Here is a 19,067-nt window from a genome sequence, read left to right as displayed (position 1 = left end):
TGTCAGTAACAGTGTGCTGGGTGCATTTAGCATTAATGTTTGCAGTATATCCTTTTAATGCATATAGTAATAAAATTGTATTTTCCATTCCAACAAATGGTGCATCACAAATTTTATCCCTAAGTTTGTGAATCCAATAGCAAATACTGTTTACCTGAAGCAACAGACAAACTGACACATAACTTAATAAAAAAATATATATATATTGTCTTACTTTTAGAATATTTGCATATACATAATGAGATAACTGCTGCCAAGGTGTTATTGTACCTTTCCTCCTCTGGCAATGCAACTGCAGCTCCTGGAACTCCGCCCAACCCCACCCCACTACCCCTACCCACAAACGTCATCTGTGTGTTTGTGCTACACAAACCTCAGTACTTCACAGGGGACCCAGACCTGTCACCCGAGTATGTGCAGTGATGCTTTACATGGCTTAAAAGTCAAAGGGGAAATCGACTGAATTATTCATAAATAGTAAGGACCAGCTCAAGTTTTATTCACATTAGTAAAATTAATTAGAGAGAACATTGTTCAGAGCCCCACATAGACATGTGTGGTCAGGTGCCGAAATTTTCCACTTGGGGTATCTGAAAAGTTTCTGATTTTGGAGTTTCGGATTAGTGATATTCAATCTGTATTAGCTATAGAGATCATCTACTCCCATTAATGAAGGAAAATGAGAGCAGGAGTAAATTGTGAAAATAAATAAACACACTCTGTTAACCGTTATCAAGGGAGCACGCTGTCTTCCCAGGATCTAAGTTTAAAATCCCCCTGGTCATTATGTCAGCCACTTTCCTCTGTGTGACAGTCACGGGGCTTCAATAAGATTAAGACTTCCTTCAATAAGCCCTTTTTCCTATCATTTTTTTATTTAAAATTTCCTTTATAACATTATAGTATCAGTTGTATGTGCCGTCTGCTGGAAGGAAAAATGTGATGCATTTTAGTAGGACATGTGACAAGCACATTGGACTGGGCATCTCGAGAATGACTTCTTTTAAGTGTCATGTGGTGAGTGTCGTGAAGGTATTGTACACTACAATTAAACTCTGTTGAATTAATTTCAACTAGCTGACGCCTATGCATATAGATTTAGGAATTTGCCCAATAGTCCACTGCTAGGCCAGCTAGTCAAACATTGGTTCTGTTCAAAATGGTCTTGAACTAAGTGAGTTTTAAAATAGATGATTCAGGACTTAATTGAATGAATGTGCAACATAGGTGGAGAGCATGTAGAAAGTGGATTTTTCATGTGACTTTTTAAATTCTGTTTATTTAATACAGGAGATCCCTCAACAGATGAATGGAAGTGACTGTGGCATGTTTACCTGTAAATATGCCGATTACATCACCAAAGACAAACCTATCACATTTACACAGGTGAGAAGTTAAATACTTAAATGCTTTCTAAGCATATTGCTAATAAACTGAAAAATGCTGATTTGTTAGGAATGGTGACATGGAGGACCTGCTGCTGGGTGATCAATTAGGTTGCTGCCAGTGCTGCACAGCTGCTTGATAATGAACAACTGTTAATTCCTTTTTAAACTACAAAATAGTTGCATACAATAAGTAAATAATGTGTAAATGTAGGTGATTTATTGGTGGTGGAGGCGGTTTACATGTAAGTTATAATTTTATAATACTTTGTATGCCTGAAAATCATCTTAATCTTCTTTCGGCTGCTCCCGTTAACGGTTGCCACAACGGATTATCTTGTTCCTTATATTTAGCACTCTGTTGTCTAACAGTACTGGTGGCAGTCGTTGTTAACCCAGAAATTTGTGTTGTTGTCCGCATGTTGATCTGGCAAAATTTGACACCGGATGCCCTTCCTGACGTAACCCTCCCCATTTATCGGGGCTTGGGACCAGCACGAAGAAACATACTGGTTTGTGTATCCCCTGTGGCTGGGTTACTTTGTATGCTTGAAAATAATGACATAATAAACATGAATTGGATTATCATATGACTTATTGGATTATCAATTTTTATTAGGTCTCAACAGTAATCTGAGACATGATTGTCCCATCTGCTGTTTAACTTGTCATATTAGGAAACACACACACACACACACACACACCTCCTCCAATTCCAACGTGCAGCTAAAATTTCATTATTAATCCTGGTAAGTACATAATATCCTTAATATACTTTTTATTCAAATTGCAAAGTGCCTTTCGTTAACTTGTGATCCATTCATGATATTAAAGTACCATTTGTAGCTTTTCTTTGAGCACACTGCCAAATGATTTAAATATAACTACGTTTTCATGTTTTTGATTATCTTAACATTTTCTTTTTTTTTTTTATGCTTTGAAATGCTTTAGACTTAAAAATGGGGGGGGGGGGGGGGGGGGGGGGGTGCGTAAGCAAGTGGCAGTAGGTCATTTTATGCATCAAGCTAGCGTAGTCAATGATTTGTGAATTTGGTTCATTTGCTTTTTAGAAGCTGTTGAGCGCCTTTCCTTTAACATGTGAAAGTGTCAATAGAGTCTGAGCCAATGTACTGAGTGGTGCAGTTAAAGTGCCTCCTCATGTCGGTCTTGAGTGCACTTCCCTTAATTTGCACTAGCTTGTTCTTCAGTGTGTTTTTTGGCATAGCTAGAAGAACTCCACAGGACTCATTTAATTGGTGCCTTCTGAAGACCTGAATGGGGGGGGGGGGAGTCCCCTCTTTTCTTTTCCAAGCCGGAAGCTGTTTAGATTCTTTAAACTGCCTGAGTTATACATACTGTACTCTTTAATTCACGGGGGTACCTTATACCTTTTACATTCAGTGTTGCTAATTCACTTCACATGCTAGTAGATAGATAGATAGATAGATAAAGTATCTATCTATCTATCTATCTATCTATCTATCTATCTATCTATCTATCTATCTATCTATCTATCTATCTATCTATCTATCTATCTATCTATCTATCTATCTATCTATCTATCTATCTATCTATCTATCTATCTATCTATCTATCTATCTATTAATCTAATCTAATCTAATCTATCAGCATGTGAAGTGAATTAGCTGTCGTAGTATAACCTTGTATAACGCAAGTATCTTCCTCTTTATGAAAACTCTTTGAATTCAGTAAGACTGTCTTTGGTCAACACGTTTACACCCAAGACACAAATGCATTTATTTGAAACATGTTTGTGTGGTTCGTGCTGCTCAGAATCTACTATATATATACAGTACTGTGCAAAAGTTTTAGGCAGGTGTGAAAAAATGCTGTAAACAAAGAATGCTTTCCAAAATGGAAGTGTTAATCATTTATTTTCATCAATCAACAAAATGCAGCGAATGAACAAAAGAGAAATCTAAATCAAATCAATATTTGGTGTGACCACCCTTTGCCTTCAAAACAGCATCAATTCTTCTAGGTATACTTGCAAACAGTTTTTGAAGGAACTCGGCTGGTAGGTTGTTCCAAACATCTTGGAGAACTAACCACAGATCTTCTGTGGATGTAGGCTTCCTCACATCCTTCTGTCTCTTCATGTAATCCCAGACACACTCGATGATGTTGAGATCAGGGCTGTGTGGGGGCCATACCATCACTTCCAGGACTTCTTGTTCTTCTTTACGCTGAAGATAGTTCTTAATGACTTTGGCTGTATGTTTGGGGTCGTTGTCCTGCAGCAGAATAAATTTGGGGCCAATCATACGCCTCCCTGATGGTATTGCATGATGGATAAGTATCTGCCTCTATTTATTAGCATTGAGAACACCATTAATCCTGACCAAATCTCCAACTCCATTTGCAGAAATGCAGCCCCAAACGTTCAAGGAACCTCCACCATGCTTCACTGTTGCCTGTAGACACTCATTATTGTACTGCTCTCCAGCCCTTCGACGAACAAACTGCCTTCTGCTACAGCAAAATATTTCAAATTTTGACTCATCAGTCCAGAGCACCTGCTGCCATTTTTCTGCACCTGAATTCTAATCGAGCTTTGAGATGACATTTTTTTTAGCAGTAGCTTGTTTCTGGCATCTCTGCCATATTGCCCCTCTCTGTGCAAAACCTTCGAAATTGTAGTCTTGTGCACACCCACTCCAGCTGCAGAGACTGAGCTTTGCAGGTCACTGAGAGTCACTTTAGGATTTGCTCTTACTTCTCTGACTAGTTTTCATGACATTTTCTTTGTTATTTTAACAGGGCGGCCGGACCTAGGCTGGTTCAGTATGCCTTTCACAGTGGACACACTGAGGCTAAGGAGCTTGGCAATCTTCTTGGCACCATTGCCATCTTTAAACTTCTTAATCACAGTGGTTCACAAGCCATTACAAAGTTCGCTTGTCTTCATTTTTGTCAGTTTTTGAGGTTTCACCAAATAAGCCACTTGTACTGATTTCTCAGTTGTACGTTCCTAAGAAATGGCCTAAAAAATCACTTATAGACCAGTCAATAAGCTAGAGGATTCATTGCTTGACGGTTTACACCTGTTTCATTACTCTTATTGCATTGCTAACAATCATACAGTCTCCAAGCCATTAGGGGTCGAATACTTATTCAACAGCAGATTTCACTGATATGTTCTTTATCGTTGCAGCATAATTTGATTTTCAGGATTTTTTAGTGAAAATTTATTGTCCCAACAGTATGAAACTAAAGGATGTATTTTCAAAGAGAAATATTACATGAAATTGAAACTTTGATTTCGGGGTCTAATACTTTTTCAACCCACTGTATGTATGTGCATCTTAAGGATATGTATTTTTAGATTTTGAATTAAAAAAGATAGTTGAGAGTGCAGGGTCCAGCTTCACCTTGATCAGCCTGCAGTTAGACCATTTATTAGGACTTTAGGGACTTTCAAAACTAGAGTTGATATTATTTTAGAAGAATTAAGTGGATAGGAACAATGAGCTTTGTTGGGCTGAATGGCCTGTTCTCGTTCAGATTGTTCTCATGTTCTGATGATTACAGCATTGAGTAGGCATGTGAGGCAAGCTAAGTACACAACCAAAGGGTCGTATTGAAATTTGTGATCAAGGCCTCATTTCACATATACATTCAGCAATGGAAGAATTAACGTTGTTTGACAGATCGTGCCAACTCCTTTCATGCCCCTTAGTTGCTAATGATGTCATTACCTTAACACTAGAATTACCAGAGTCTACGAAAAAACTCGTAGATCCGGCCCACCTTAAAACCGTTCTCACCTCTCTTTTGTCTTCTAAATGTGCTGATTAAGACGAGCAGCAAGTAGCCCGCTGTTCCATCCCCCACCGTCGCAGAATGTTCACTAAGATTTCTCAGCTCATGCCTTGTTTGATTATAATTATCTGGGAGTGAGTAAACTGCTGGAGTTTTAGAATGGAAATAATAGATCGTTATTTGGAATACACGCATTTCATGTGTGTTCCGTTTCTACAGTAATCTGTGTACAGTAATCCCTCCACCATCGTGGGGGTTGCGTTCCAGAGCCACCCGCGAAATAAGAAAATGCGCGAAGTAGAAACCATATGTTTATATGGTTATTTTTATATTGTCATGCTTGGGTCACAGATTTGCGTAGAAACACAGGAGGTTGTAGAGAGACAGGAACGTTATTCAAACACTGCAAACAAACATTTGTCTCTTTTTCAAAAGTTTAAACTGTGCTCCATGACAAGACAGAGATGACAGTCCTGTCTCACAATTAACAGAATGCAACCATATCTTCCTCTTCAACGGAGTGTGTGTCAGAGAGAGAAAAGCAAACAAATCAATAGGGCTGTTTTAAGTATGCGAAGCACCGCCGGTACAAAGCTGTTGAAGGCGGCAGCTCACACCCCCTCCGTCAGGAGCAGGGAGAGAGAGAGAGCCAGAGAAAAACAAAGTCAAAAATCAATACGTGCCCTTTGAGCTTTTAAGTATGCAAAGCACAGTGCAGCATGTCGCTTCAGGAAGCAGCTGCACACAGAAGGTAGCAACGTGAAGATAATCTTTCAGCATTTTTAGACGAGCGTCCCTATCGTCTAGGTGTGCGAACAGCCCCCCTGCTCACACCCCCCTACGTCAGCGCAAGAGAGAGAGAGAGAAAGTAAGTTGGGTAGCTTCTCAGCCATCTGCCAATAGCGTCCCTTGTATGAAATCAACTGGGCAAACCAACTGAGGAAGCATGTACCAGAAATTAAAAGACCCATTGTCCTCAGAAATCCGCGAACCAGCAAAAAATCCGCGATATATATTTAAATATGCTTACATATAAAATCCACGATAGAGTGAAGCCGCGAAAGGCGAAGCGCGATATAGCGAGGGATCACTGTAAACACATTGCTAAAACAGAAACATTTTCATATTTTAGTAATAAATGTTACAAAAGGGCGGCACGGTGGCACAGTGGGTGGCGCTGCTGCCTCGCAGTTGGGAGACCTGGGGACCTGGGTTCGCTTCCCGGGTCCTCCCTGCGTGTAGTTTGCATGTTCTCCCCGTGCTTGCATGGGTTTCCTCCGGGCACTCCGGTTTCCTCCCACAGTCCAAAGACCTGCAGGTTAGGTGGATTGGCGATTCTAAATTGGCCCTAGTGTGTGCTTGGTGTGTGGGTGTGTTTGTGTGTGTGTCCTGTGGTGGGTTGGCACCCTGCCCGGGATTGGTTCCTGCCTTGTGCCCTGTGTTGGCTGGGATTGGCTCCAGCAGACACCCGTGACCCTGTGTTTGGATTCAGCGGGTTGGATAATGGATGGATGGATGTTACAAAATGTAGGCATAAACTATAGAATATGTGAAGCCTGAAGTCCAAACATCAAATAAACACTTTCACAAAAGGTTCAAGGATGATACAACAGCTCCCGTGGCTTAACGCTACGGTTTAATAATAATAATAATTCATTACATTTATATAGCGCTTTTCTCAGTACTCAAAGCGCTATCCACACAGGGAGGAACCGGGAAGCGAACCCACAATCTTCCACAGTCTCCTTACTGCAAAGCAGCAGCACTACCACTGCGCCACCTGCTGACTTGGAGCACAGAGACGTGAGTTCGATTCTCAGCTTTGAAGAAAGTGTTTTTTTTTTCCTCAAACGGACATTAAATTTATAAATTGGTATGCACTGTAAATCGTTAACTTTAAAATGTCAATCGCGGTTATTTCTGTTGATTAATTCATGCTTTTTTACTTAGAGTCAGAACAGGAGCTTTTTCAGCTTATTCAGCTTCTGATCTGACTCGAACAGCGCCAGTATAACTTCACATCCGATCTGACGCTGTTCGTTTTCAAATAATATTGCATTACTTCGACGATGTTTTCTGATTGGTACTATTCGCGTCATAAAATGATTTCTTCAAAACGTCACATATATTTGTCTCTTTCTTTTTTTAAAATGTGCGTTGTAGCACTCAGCAACTGGCCACCTGCATGTTCTTGCGCACACTGAATAAGACAGCGCTATATGCAATCATCAGATTCAAATGTTAACAGTTACATAGCACGGAATGGAAATCAGCAGTTCTTAGCATTCCACCACGCAAGCTGTCATATCAACCGCCTACTGTAACTTGCTTTCTGTTTTCTTCGGTTATAGTCTTGAATAAAAGTGCACTTGTTTTGTTATACTTTTACATCAACATATGTTCCTCTGTTTGAGCTACATGGGCATACTCAAAAAATACATGTGTAATGCCACGAAAAGTGCATGCAGACACTTCAGTTCGCAAGCATTGGTACGACATGCAGCCACAAGTACACTGCAGAGCTTTAGCGCGTCTTTATGTGAAAACAGCAGTATCAGATGGGGAGTGTCTGATGATTGCATATAGCGCTGAAGTTACTGCTCTTTATAATGCTTTCCTCTGCATGTCCTGGAGTACAAAAGAAACAGCATACAGCAACACGTGGGGACTGGCAATATTAGGGGAAAAAAACACGCGGTCGTATGTATCGTGATACACTGCAGCGCTATAGCGCGTCTTTATGTGAAAACAGCAGTGTCAGGTGGGGTAGGAAAGGATCCTGAATGCGACTGAGACAATGAAAAGTGAATTTAAAAAAAATAAAAGCTAACCTTTACAAATATCATAAATGACACTGGCTGTTACAGACTGAAATCAAATGTATCTTTTTATTCTAAAATAGTGAAAATAAGAACACTTCTCAAAAGGGAGTTGTGCAGGATCGAACTCGTGACCTTCTGATTCCCAGTCCGCGACTGATACTGTTGCGCCACGGAAGCAGTGATAGCTAATGCGTGTCAATGTCACACACTAAGGTGGCTTTTTTTGGCGGTGGCTTTTTTTTTGTACCTTTTGTGAAAGTGGTTCTTTGATATTTGGACTTCAGGCTTCATACATTATATAGTTTATGCCTACATTTTGTCATTTGCTACTAGAATATATAAAACGTTTCTGTTTTAACAATGCGTTTACACAGATTGCTGTAGAAATGCAACACATATGAAATGCGTGTGTTCCAAATAACAATCTATTATTTCTACTCTAAAACTCCACTTCACTCCCAGATAATCAATCAAGGCATGAGCTGGGAAAAGCCTGTTTACGTTCTAAGTTGTTGGGGGGATTGAATAGCCGGCTGCTGGCAGCATGTCTTTATCAGTACATTTAGATGACAAAAGACGCTGGCGGAGAGGTGAGAACGGTTTTAAGAAGCGATTTAAGGTGGGCCGGATCTACGAGTTTTTTCGTAGGCTCTGGTAATTCTAGTGTTATATCACGTGACCACACACACAGATGTTAGACAAAATGGTCAGCAGTGATGTACTGTTCCGTCAACGTGCTGTGATTAACCCTTAAACCGGCGCAACCAGCTATAGTCAGTTCCCAGTGCAATTTTTCAGCACACCGGAGCTGCTCAGTCAGTGCCATACATTCGTTGAGGAGCCTGCTCAAGACCACTGGCGCCCCACTGCAGCATCACTGACCCTGGGATTCAGCCACTGCACTAGACTAGCCTGCAAGCATCATCGTTGGCCTCTGTGTCCTTGCGTGCAGCCTGTTCAAGCGCAGTTGGCTCAGCGAATTACTGAATTCCATCAATGGCATCAGTTGCACCTTGTACGTATGATAGATTGTTGCAGTGCCTTTTTTTTTTTTTATAGTTTTTACAGTTCATTAGTAGTGTGTAAAATGATCATTGTTGAAGTAATTATGAAGCTCTTTGCATGAAAAAATATGGGATCCATTAAAATTTCACTTTTTTTTTTTGGTGACTTGTGACGTTTCCTTTAAAAAGTGCAGCAAAAAAGTATTCGGCGTCCAGGGGTGCATTAACACCCCAAGTTTCTGGTAGTTTGATGGTTAAATTTCTTGCTAATTCTTATGGCTGAACATTTACTGTAAGCTTCAACATACTCAAAGATACGAAGGGGGCACCCAAAAATAATGAATTTTTTTTTAAAATCATGTATTTCTCTGAACGTTTCCAAAATGTAATCGACTTCAAAATACTCTCCCTGGGACGCTTGTCCCACCACTTTTTCCATTCTTCAGAACTGTTCTGAAACTCTTGCAAAGTGATAGCCTTCAGTGCCACGGCTGTTTGCATCATGACCTCCTTTACATCCTGAAAACACTTTCCTTTAAGGGCCCTCTTCATTCTTGGAAATAAGAAAAAAGTCGCAGGGTGCAAGGTCGATTGGGGAGGGGAGCAGAAACTGTCGTCATCCCGTTTTTCGTGAGAGACTGCCACACGCTTAATGCTGTGTGGGCGGGAGTGATGTCGTGATGCAGAAGCCACTCGCCTGATCTCCATATTTCGGGTCGTTTTCTCTGCACTACATCATGCAATCGCTTGAGCACCTTAAGGTAAAAACCCTTGCCTGGCTCAAAGCTGCTTCTTTGAAAGTCTCTTGAAGCATTGTGACAGGTTTTGCTGCTGTTTTCCCCAAAAGGAAACAGAATTTGATGCAAACACTTTATTCATTCAAGTCTGCCATCACAAAATCGACAACAGAGGCTATAGAAAAAAAAATTACACTGACCTTATAAACCTTTCCCCAAGGAACGCCACTTGGCCAAATGGTGCAGAGGGCAGTCTAGTACACGTGCCTAACTGGCAAACGCTGGAACTAATGCCCCTCCAGCCTCCAGAAAAAAAATTCTCATTTATTTTTTAGATCTCTCTCCCCCAACCCCAACCCTCCCAATATATGTGCATTGTCTTTGGTACTGTGATAAGGTGGGTGAAGTATTTTAAAGATAGTTGCACTGACATCCAAGATGAGCTTCATAGCATTTGCCATCAAACAGCTTGTACTGAACACAACAAGGAATGGATTAATGTGCTTTTGTTTTAAACTTTTGATCTGGTGCCCTCCATTTACCAGCTTTCTGGATTTGTGCAGGATCAGATGCAGGTCCGAGAGCAGAAGGGCAATCTTCCATAAGGGAATATTCAAACTACCAGAATGACGGGGAAAAATTTGTCCAAAGAATTAGAAACTTTGTTTAAAAAAAAAAATGTATACACCTTGATTTATTTAAGATGACACTCATGTTCTTTCAAGCATCAAAACTCCCATTTATAAAAAAAAAAAAAAAGCATTCCTCATTAATTTTGGTATGAGCCTCGTAATTTGGATTCATCTTTCACACTTGACATCAAAGCCTTATTTGTGTCTGCAGTGTTAAAATTCTAATTTCTCAAGAAATGGCACTGTTTCTTTCCAAAATATCCATCCATCCATCCATTATCCAACCCACTGTATCCTAACTACAGGGTCATGGGGGTCTGCTGGAGCCAATCCCAGCCAACACAGGGCGCAAGTCAGGAAGCAAACCCCGGGCAGGGCACACGCACGCACACACTAGGGACAATTTAGAATCATCAGTCCACCTAACCTGCATGTCTTTGGACTGTGGGAGGAAACCCACGCAGACACGGGGAGAACCCGGGATGCGAACCCAGGTCCCCAGGTCTCCCAACTGCGAGGCAGCAGCGCTACCCACTGCGCCACCGTGCCGCCCCTTTCCAAAATATCCAAGTCATATTTCAAAAATAAAGTGAATATTCTTTAAATGTAATCATGTTTATTACCTATCCATCCATATATTAGAATGCACTTAACCCAATTTTATAGTTGTGGTGTATTGAAGCCTGTCCTGGAATTGTCTGGTCAAAGACAGGTGCTATCTCTGGGGGAGGCTGGGCAATTTGGCAATTTTGGCCTATCACACTCGCACACACATAGACCCATCAGACAATTGGAATTTAGACTTGCATACTAATGTAGCATCTGTGTTTTTTGAGGAATAGGGGTAATTATATTTTATCTTGAATATCTGTGTACTGCTTTTGAATCCCAGGAAGTTATGGATTGTTCTTTAAAGTGGGAGATTAAAGATACCCTCTTGGACCAAGATTTATAGCACAGTCTTTTAGTGCCCAGTTCAGACAAACTGTCATCTGTTTTCCAAAACAATTTTTATAATATGGAATGGGACTCTCTGAATAAACAAGACATATCCTAAAAGATGGTTTTCTTATTTCAAAAGGTTAAATTATGTTGGTGGATGCTCCTATGGCTTTACTAGTTGTCTACTAGACTCTTCACAGGTTCTTCAAAGAAAATGTCATGTCATTTTCTAACCTGCTTAATCTAGTCCAGTGTTACCCAACCTCGGTCCTGGGGACCCACCTGTGGTTGCAGGTTTTTGTTCCAACCAGATTCTTAATCAGTGACAACACCTGGTAACACTGATCTTATTTAATTAGCTGGTATTATTATTCTTTTATTCGACATTCAGAAAAGCACAGCAGCATGACGTTTGCATTTATAAGACATTTAGAAATATTTCTGCTTTTTCTATAGATTTAAATGCTTAACTCTCTTTTGTTGATTTCATTATATGTTGCCCTTTCTCTGTGCAGTTTTTCCCCCTTCATTGTATCTTATAAATGAGCGGAGCAGACATGCTGACAAACACTGAATAATCAAAGGCTGCAACTACTTTAGCATCAGACCCACTAATTAGTAAATAATGGATTAATTAAACAATTAGAACACCTAGAAAAGTAGAATGAAAATCAAGATGAAAATATTGTTAAAAAGAAAAAAAATACATTATTCCCATATAACTGCTTGGCACATTTTTAATATATATTGTATATAATCTATATATATACATATATATATTGTGAAAAAGGCGCTATATAAGCGTCTGACCCGGCACAGACTCACACTGAGGCACGTATAAATTGAACACAACTCTTTTTATTTTCTCTTCAGCCGTGGGGCACGTCTTCCCTGTGTCCCACAGGCCCAACACAGTCCCACAAGCACTTAACACAACACAAATTTTTTTTCTTCACCTGTGGGGCACATCTTCCCCATGAACCCCACAGGTATAACACAGTCCCAAAGTACCTCTTTCTCAAGACAGCAATCCTTCCGTTGGCACCACCACTCCTCTCAGGCACCTCTTCCTCCCGATTCTGGCCCTGAGTGGTGGTTGCTGGCTTCATTTATGGCCCTCCTGGGAGTGCTCTTGGTGCTTGCTCACCTTTTCCCAATTGCATTCCCATGTGGGGCCCATGATTAGACCAGCTGGGCTTAACCATCTCTGCCTCGCCCCCTGGCGGCCATCCTAGGTCCCCACAGGGTTGGGAAGAACTCCATCTCCCATGAAACCCTGTGGGAAACTGAGGCATCATCAACCATGGAGGCTGCCACCAAGCGTCCCGGGGGAGGTTTTGAGGAGTCCATGGCTGCTCCCCTGGAATACAAGTAGAAGGGACGTCCTGGCCAGGCATGAACCCTGGCCATCCTCCACAATATATATATATATTACCAAACTTTGTTTTCTAATTTCTATATTGTTCCCAAAACACATTTATTTATATAGCACATTTTCATGCACATAATGTAGCTCAAAGTGCTTTACATGATGAAGAAAAGAAAAAAAAAAGAAAGTAAGAATTAAAATAAGACAACACTAATTAACATAGAATGAGAATAAGGTCCGATGGCCAGGGAGGACAGAAAAAACAAAAAAAAAAACTCCAGACAGCTGGAGAAAAAAAATAAAATCTGCAGGGGTACCAGACCATGAGACCGCCTAGCCCCCTCTGGGCATTCTACCTAACATAAATGAACAGTCCTCTTTGTATTTTAGGGTTCTCATGGAAGGACTTGATGATGATGGTCATGTGGACTTCTGGCTTTTAATCCATCAATGTAGGAACATCATAATGCTTTGATTAGGTGGTGGTGGCGGCACAGGTCACCACTACAGAAAACTGGGGGGGAAAAAAAAAACAGAAGAGAGAGTAGGGGTTAGTACAGATTTTGGAGCCACCATGAATAGTTATGATAATTGAATATACAGAGCATCGGGATTAAACTAAAATGAAGTTATGGGACTTCACAGAACGTGGGAAATAACACATCACTTAATTTGCCCAGGAGTCCAATTAAAAACAGAAGCAGGCTGGAACAAAAACCTGCAGCTGCAGGGGGACCACAGGACCGAGGTTGGGAAACACTGATCTAGACCATCAGGGTAGTTGTATTTGGCTGAAGCCTGTCCTAGCTAGCATAGCGTGCGAGAAAGAAACGAACCCTGGACAGGGCAACAGTCCAACGCAAGGTAAACACACGGGCCAATTTAGCATCACCAGTTCACATAACTGGCATGTCTTTGGACAGTGGGTGGAAACAAGAGCACCCAGTGAAAACCCATGCAGACATGGGGAGAATCCAGGAGGCAAGTCCTGGTATCATAACTGCAGGGCAGCAGCTCTACGACTGCACAACCGCCCTCATAGTAAATGTTTTTATTCCTATTTACATTTTTAAATCAGAGAGAGAAATTAGATTGTTTGCTTCCTTTGTAACACTGTCCATACGGAACTTAAAAGTCCATGATGCTCAATACCATACATACAGTGTATGTTGTTAAAAAATAATTCATGACCCTGTTCTGACACCTGTAAACACATACAATTTTTGTGTATATAATTTTTTTTTTTTTTTTTTTTTTTTTTAACCTTTTCTTAGAAGCACATGCCATACTTTCGACGAAGAATGGTCTGGGAGATTCTGAACAAGAAACTGTTGTAACGACTGAGATGGTTTCCCTGCCTTGTCGTGTGAAATTGCAGCGTTGAATTCTAGCCATTTAGGACAACCTCTCTGAATGCGGCACCTTGAGGAGATGTCTGACTGGTCAGATCTGTTTATACATGGACAACATAAAATTGCTGCTTCATTCTTGGTAACCAAGATGACAGCTTGCCCTTATTGGGCACAATCCTGCAGCTAAAAAAAACATTTTTAAATAATCATGATGGACACATACTTAAAGCTGGAGCAGTTTGGTGGCAGCGGGCTGGCCTCGCGGTGCCAAGCATTTCTAGTGAATTAAGGAGGTGAGACCTCTAAATCTGCACCATGTGCCTGTCTACAAAAGATGATTTGAGAACTGATTTGTAAATGGAGGGAGGAGGGTGGGAAGCAACCAGACAAATATTTTTCAGAACAGCCTGGCTGTCCTGCACAGAGTTCTATTTTCTTATTTATTTTGTTACAATGGAGTGTGTTCCACTATCTCCCTTAGGCTCCACCAAAGGGATGTGGTTATGCTGGACAGGGACACATTTTGGCCTTACTGATACTGTGCTTATATCTGTCAGCAAAACAGAGACAAGAACGGGTTTTCACATTCACTTAGGTGAGAGAGACAATAGAAAACAACTTTGTTTAGAAAAATGCCCTTTTATAATATATATAATGTATATACAGTCTTTTCTTGTGTTGTTCTGTATTTGATATAAATTTTGTACTTTTTAATTATCAATTTTGTATTTTGTAAAGACCAGGTTGACTTTCTTTGTAGTAATTAAAACCTGGAAGGTGTATCTGCCGACACCACAATTCTGAGTTTTGTTTTTTAGAATCATGGAAGCGTTCTCCTGCAAGAGTCTAAGCTGCAGCACGGCTTGAAGGAAGATCACCAGATCTAATGTGTGATGCTGGTGGGTATATTGGTCACTCTACCCCTAAGACGACTTTGATGTTTTTTCCAAAGGTCAAAACTCGAATATGAGCCAAAAGGTCAGAGACCAATTCTAGCTGTGCTTAATTGTTTTAACAGTTCAGGACTCACAGTTAATATATAATAATAATAATAATAATAATACATTTTATTTATATAGCGCCTTTCCCATGCTCAAGGCACTTAATATATGTTATGTATGCAGTGATTTCTTGCAGTTAGCATAATATTTAACAAAATCATATAATCTTTTGACTACCTAAACCAATTGTGAGTTGAAAGCTGTTGCCTTCAAATATTTTTTAGAAAACTGAGTCCTAGGGTGACCCTATTCTCCCCTTTTATACTCTTTTTATTATGTAAACCATAAGAGAATCTCCTAAAGCCCATACTCTTAGCACACTGTCAGGGTGGACTGCTGTTGCAGTTTAACTCTTGTCCTTTCTCACACATTTATTCAAGCACTAATATCTAAGTAATCATCTAGACCAGGGGTGGGCAGATTCAGTCCTGGAGGGCCGCAGTGGGTGCAGGTTTTTGTTCCAACCCAGTTGCTTAATTAAAAAACAATCCTTGTCAATTATTTAATTGCATGGCTTGCTAGTGTTTTAACTCTGCCATGTCAGGTCATTCTCATATCCTAGATTTATTTTCCTTTCTAAGGATATCATCCAAATGATTTGAAGTCTAAAACAGATGAGTAATTCTCAGTGCTTCACTTTTTTCTCTTCACTTTCCTTCCAAGTATTTAATTAAACCAAATAGTGTGTGATAAATACACACAGGTGTAAATGAAAACAAGCTAAATGGAGAAATGCTGGTCTCTCTTGTCATTTGCATGGTATTGCTAATTAGGAGCAATTAAAAACCAAGAATACAGCTGTTTAAGACTAAAATAAGCAATAAGGGTTCAAAATCTTAACGAACGAGACAACTAAAGTGAAGCTGAAGTGTTACTTGAGCAATAAGGGCTTCTTATTAAGCAATTGGGTTGGAGCAAAAACCTGTAACCACTGCGGCCCTCCAGGAATGAATCTGCCCACCCCTGATCTAGACCAGCGGTTCCCAGACTCGGTCCTGGGAACCCACTGTGGCTGCAGGGTTTTGTTCCAACCAGATGCACAATCTGTGATAATAATCGATAACAACTGATCTCATTTAATTAGCTGGTCTTTTTTACTCTTCTCTTATTCTGCATTCAGAAAAATACAACAGTATGTTTTTTACATTTATAAGACATTTAGAAATATTTGTTTTTTTTTCTAAAGCTATAAATACTTAACTCTCTCTTGTAGTTTTTCTATAATTTTCCCCTTTTCCTCTATAGTTTGCTTCCTTCATTTAACCCAAGTAGTGACAATTAACAAACTAGCACACCCGGGATGATGAAAGCAGCAACAACATCAGTGTCAGACCCGCTAATTAGTAAGTAAATCAATTAAATAACCAGAACACCTGGAAAAGCAGAATGAAAATTAGGTTGAAAATACTGTTGACGTAAAAAAATAGATATTCCCCATATAACTGCTTATTACATTTTAATCAAAATCTACCAGACTTAGTTTATTTCTAGATTGACTCCAAAGCACAGAAACTGGGAAATAATGACTCGCGTAATTAGGCTAAGAGTCCAATGAGAAAAGAAGTTGGTTGGAACAAAAACCTGTAGCCACAGGATTGAGTTTGGGAACCACTGATCTAGACTTCAGCGTTAACTTTGAATGTATTTTGTAATGCATGTAGAAATAAAATGCATTGCATTTGTCATTCCAACAGATGGCGTATCACAAACATTTGTAGTAATAAAATGCATTACTACGAATGTTTGTGATGCACCACCTGTTGGGGTGACAAATGCAATTCACATGTCTCTTATGTGCCATTTTGTATTGGATTTGTAAAAGCAGTCTTAACGTCTGTGATTTTCCATCTGTTGGAATAACAGACATAGCAACATGATGGACATACAGACACCCTTTTATTAAGGTGGCTTGTACTGGTGGTAGATTCGTTCAAAATGCCAGAATACAATGAATGTTGGTAAAATAATGCATTCTGATAATAAGAAGTTCATCTAGTTTCCAATATACTGCCAGGTGTCTCTCTGTCTTAGAAGGTTGAATTAGTCTCTTGGCCTGTATGGCCCACCTTCACGATGAAAAATGGTAAAAACAGGCATGTCTGCATAGGACAAGCCGAGAGACAGACATGGTCTCCTCAGGATACAAAAAAGTCACAGAGACTAGGACTGTTAGCCTTAATTTAAAAGAATCGTATGACTTCTTGACACATGTCTTAAATGAGTGGGAGTGCCGTTCCCAATTACCCTGCTAAGGCAGTCACTGCCCCCATTTCAGCCCAGTCCAGCGACAGCCTATTCATGTCACTTCATCTCAGTCCATCTGTATTTCCTCAGGCTAGGTGGCCTAAGAATTTATCTGTACTTGTTCTAACCTGCTGCGGTGGGTTGGCACCCTGCCCGGGATTGGTTCCTGCTTTGTGCCCTGTGTTGGCTGGGATTGGCTCCAGCAGACCCCCGTGACCCTGTGTTCGGATTCAGCGGGTTGGAAAATGGGTGGATGGATGTTCTAACCAGTAGTAAGTACAACAACTGGTGTCTGAAGTATTTTTTTTTCTAAGTACATATTTTAAGTATATTTATTACACCATCCTTAAAACACTTAAGAAAATTTCTTTTAGGACCTCTACTGTGGTGAGGCATTAATATCGGCAGGGGGATTCAACTATTTTTAAAGCTTTAAATATTCCTATGAAGACAGTGGTCTCAATAATTGTGAAACGGAAGAGATTTCGAACCACCTAGACTCTTGCTAGAGTTGGATGTCTTGCCAAACTGAATAATCAGAAAAAATTTGCCTTCATCCGAGAGGTGATCATGAACCCAATGGTCACTCAGAGATTCACAAGTCCTCTGCTGAAATGGTAGAACCTGTCATCAATCTGGTACTTATGGTAGAATGTCTAGACAGTGACAGTTTAAAAGGCTCTGACAGCAGGAGGAAAAAGATTCTCTGGTTTAATGAGACAAAAACTGAACTCTTTGGGAAGAATTCCAAGCACTATATCTGGTGAAGACCAGGCACTGCTCATTGCCTTCCTTATACCCTCCTTACCCTGAAGCATAGTGGAGGTAGCATCATTGTATAGGGATGCAGTGACGGGGAGACTGGTCAGAACTGAGAAAAGGATGAATGTGGCCAAATACAGAGAGGACCTTGAAGACATCCTGCTCCAGAGTGCACAACCCCACAGACCGGGGCAACGGTTCAATGACCAGAAGCTTATAGCCAAGACAAAGTGATCATGGCTTCAGGACAAATCTCAAGAACATCCTTGAGTGGCCCAGCCCAATCCCAGCGTTAAACCCCATTAAGGGAGAGACTTGAAGACGGCAGTTCACAGATGTGTCCCATCCAATCTAATGGAGTTTGAGAGGATCTGCCAGAAGAGTGGGGTAATTTGGCCAAATCCAGGTGTGGTAAATGTGTAGAGTCTTACTAAAAAGACCAATCTGGTGGTGTTGCCAAATTGACTTCTTCCATCAAGGGTCTTAATACTTCTGTGAGTGTGCAATTATGGTATTTGATTTTTAATAAAGTTACAAACCCTACTGAAAACATTTTAAGTTTGACATTATGCAATGCATCTATCTCTGCCATTGGTATGGGATTAGTAATAGCAGAAGATTCAACGGCCGAGCCCAGGCAGCAATTCTACGCCAGCAGATTCACGGGGGGCAGTGTACTGCACGCTAACCACACATACCCCCCCAACCTCGTCACCCCTAATCTTAACCGTTTTCTAACCACACTAACACCTAACATTAACTTCATAAATGAAACTGCTGGTGTTGAACGTCTGGTGTGGATCTGTGGCTGCGCAGTTGGATATTATTGAAAAGTAGTTTTAATAATTGTGTTGTGCCATCTGTTGAAATGACAAATGCAGCGTGTTTTATTACTATCAATGTTTGAAATGGGCCATCTGTCGGAGCAGCGCATATACGGATACCCTTTTATTAAGGTTGATGTCAGGGCCAGCACATTAGATAATTCTGCCTGAGCCAAGGTACATTTTAAGTCACCAGGCATTAACAACACC

The 19,067-nt window shown here is 40.5% G+C and overlaps 1 protein-coding gene across 1 annotated transcript in view; it reads left to right on the top strand.

The window, feature by feature from the left end:
- senp1 (SUMO specific peptidase 1) overlaps positions 1–14,824 on the top strand; it is a 94,682-nt gene extending 79,858 nt beyond the window's left edge. Inside the window, exons 17-18 of the mRNA XM_028798574.2 lie at positions 1,291–1,386; positions 13,949–14,824. Of these exons, the coding sequence (XP_028654407.2) occupies positions 1,291–1,386; positions 13,949–14,011 (159 nt within the window). The 3' untranslated portion in view covers positions 14,012–14,824. The remainder of the gene's footprint in view (positions 1–1,290; positions 1,387–13,948) is intronic.
- The last annotated feature ends 4,243 nt before the right edge of the window (positions 14,825–19,067 follow it).

Source organism: Erpetoichthys calabaricus, chromosome 3 (assembly GCF_900747795.2).
Source record: "Erpetoichthys calabaricus chromosome 3, fErpCal1.3, whole genome shotgun sequence".
NCBI classification, from domain to species: Eukaryota; Metazoa; Chordata; class Cladistia; order Polypteriformes; family Polypteridae; genus Erpetoichthys; species Erpetoichthys calabaricus.
The sequence above is the reverse complement of the archived record's forward strand: the minus strand, read 5'-3'. Positions and strand labels throughout refer to the sequence as shown.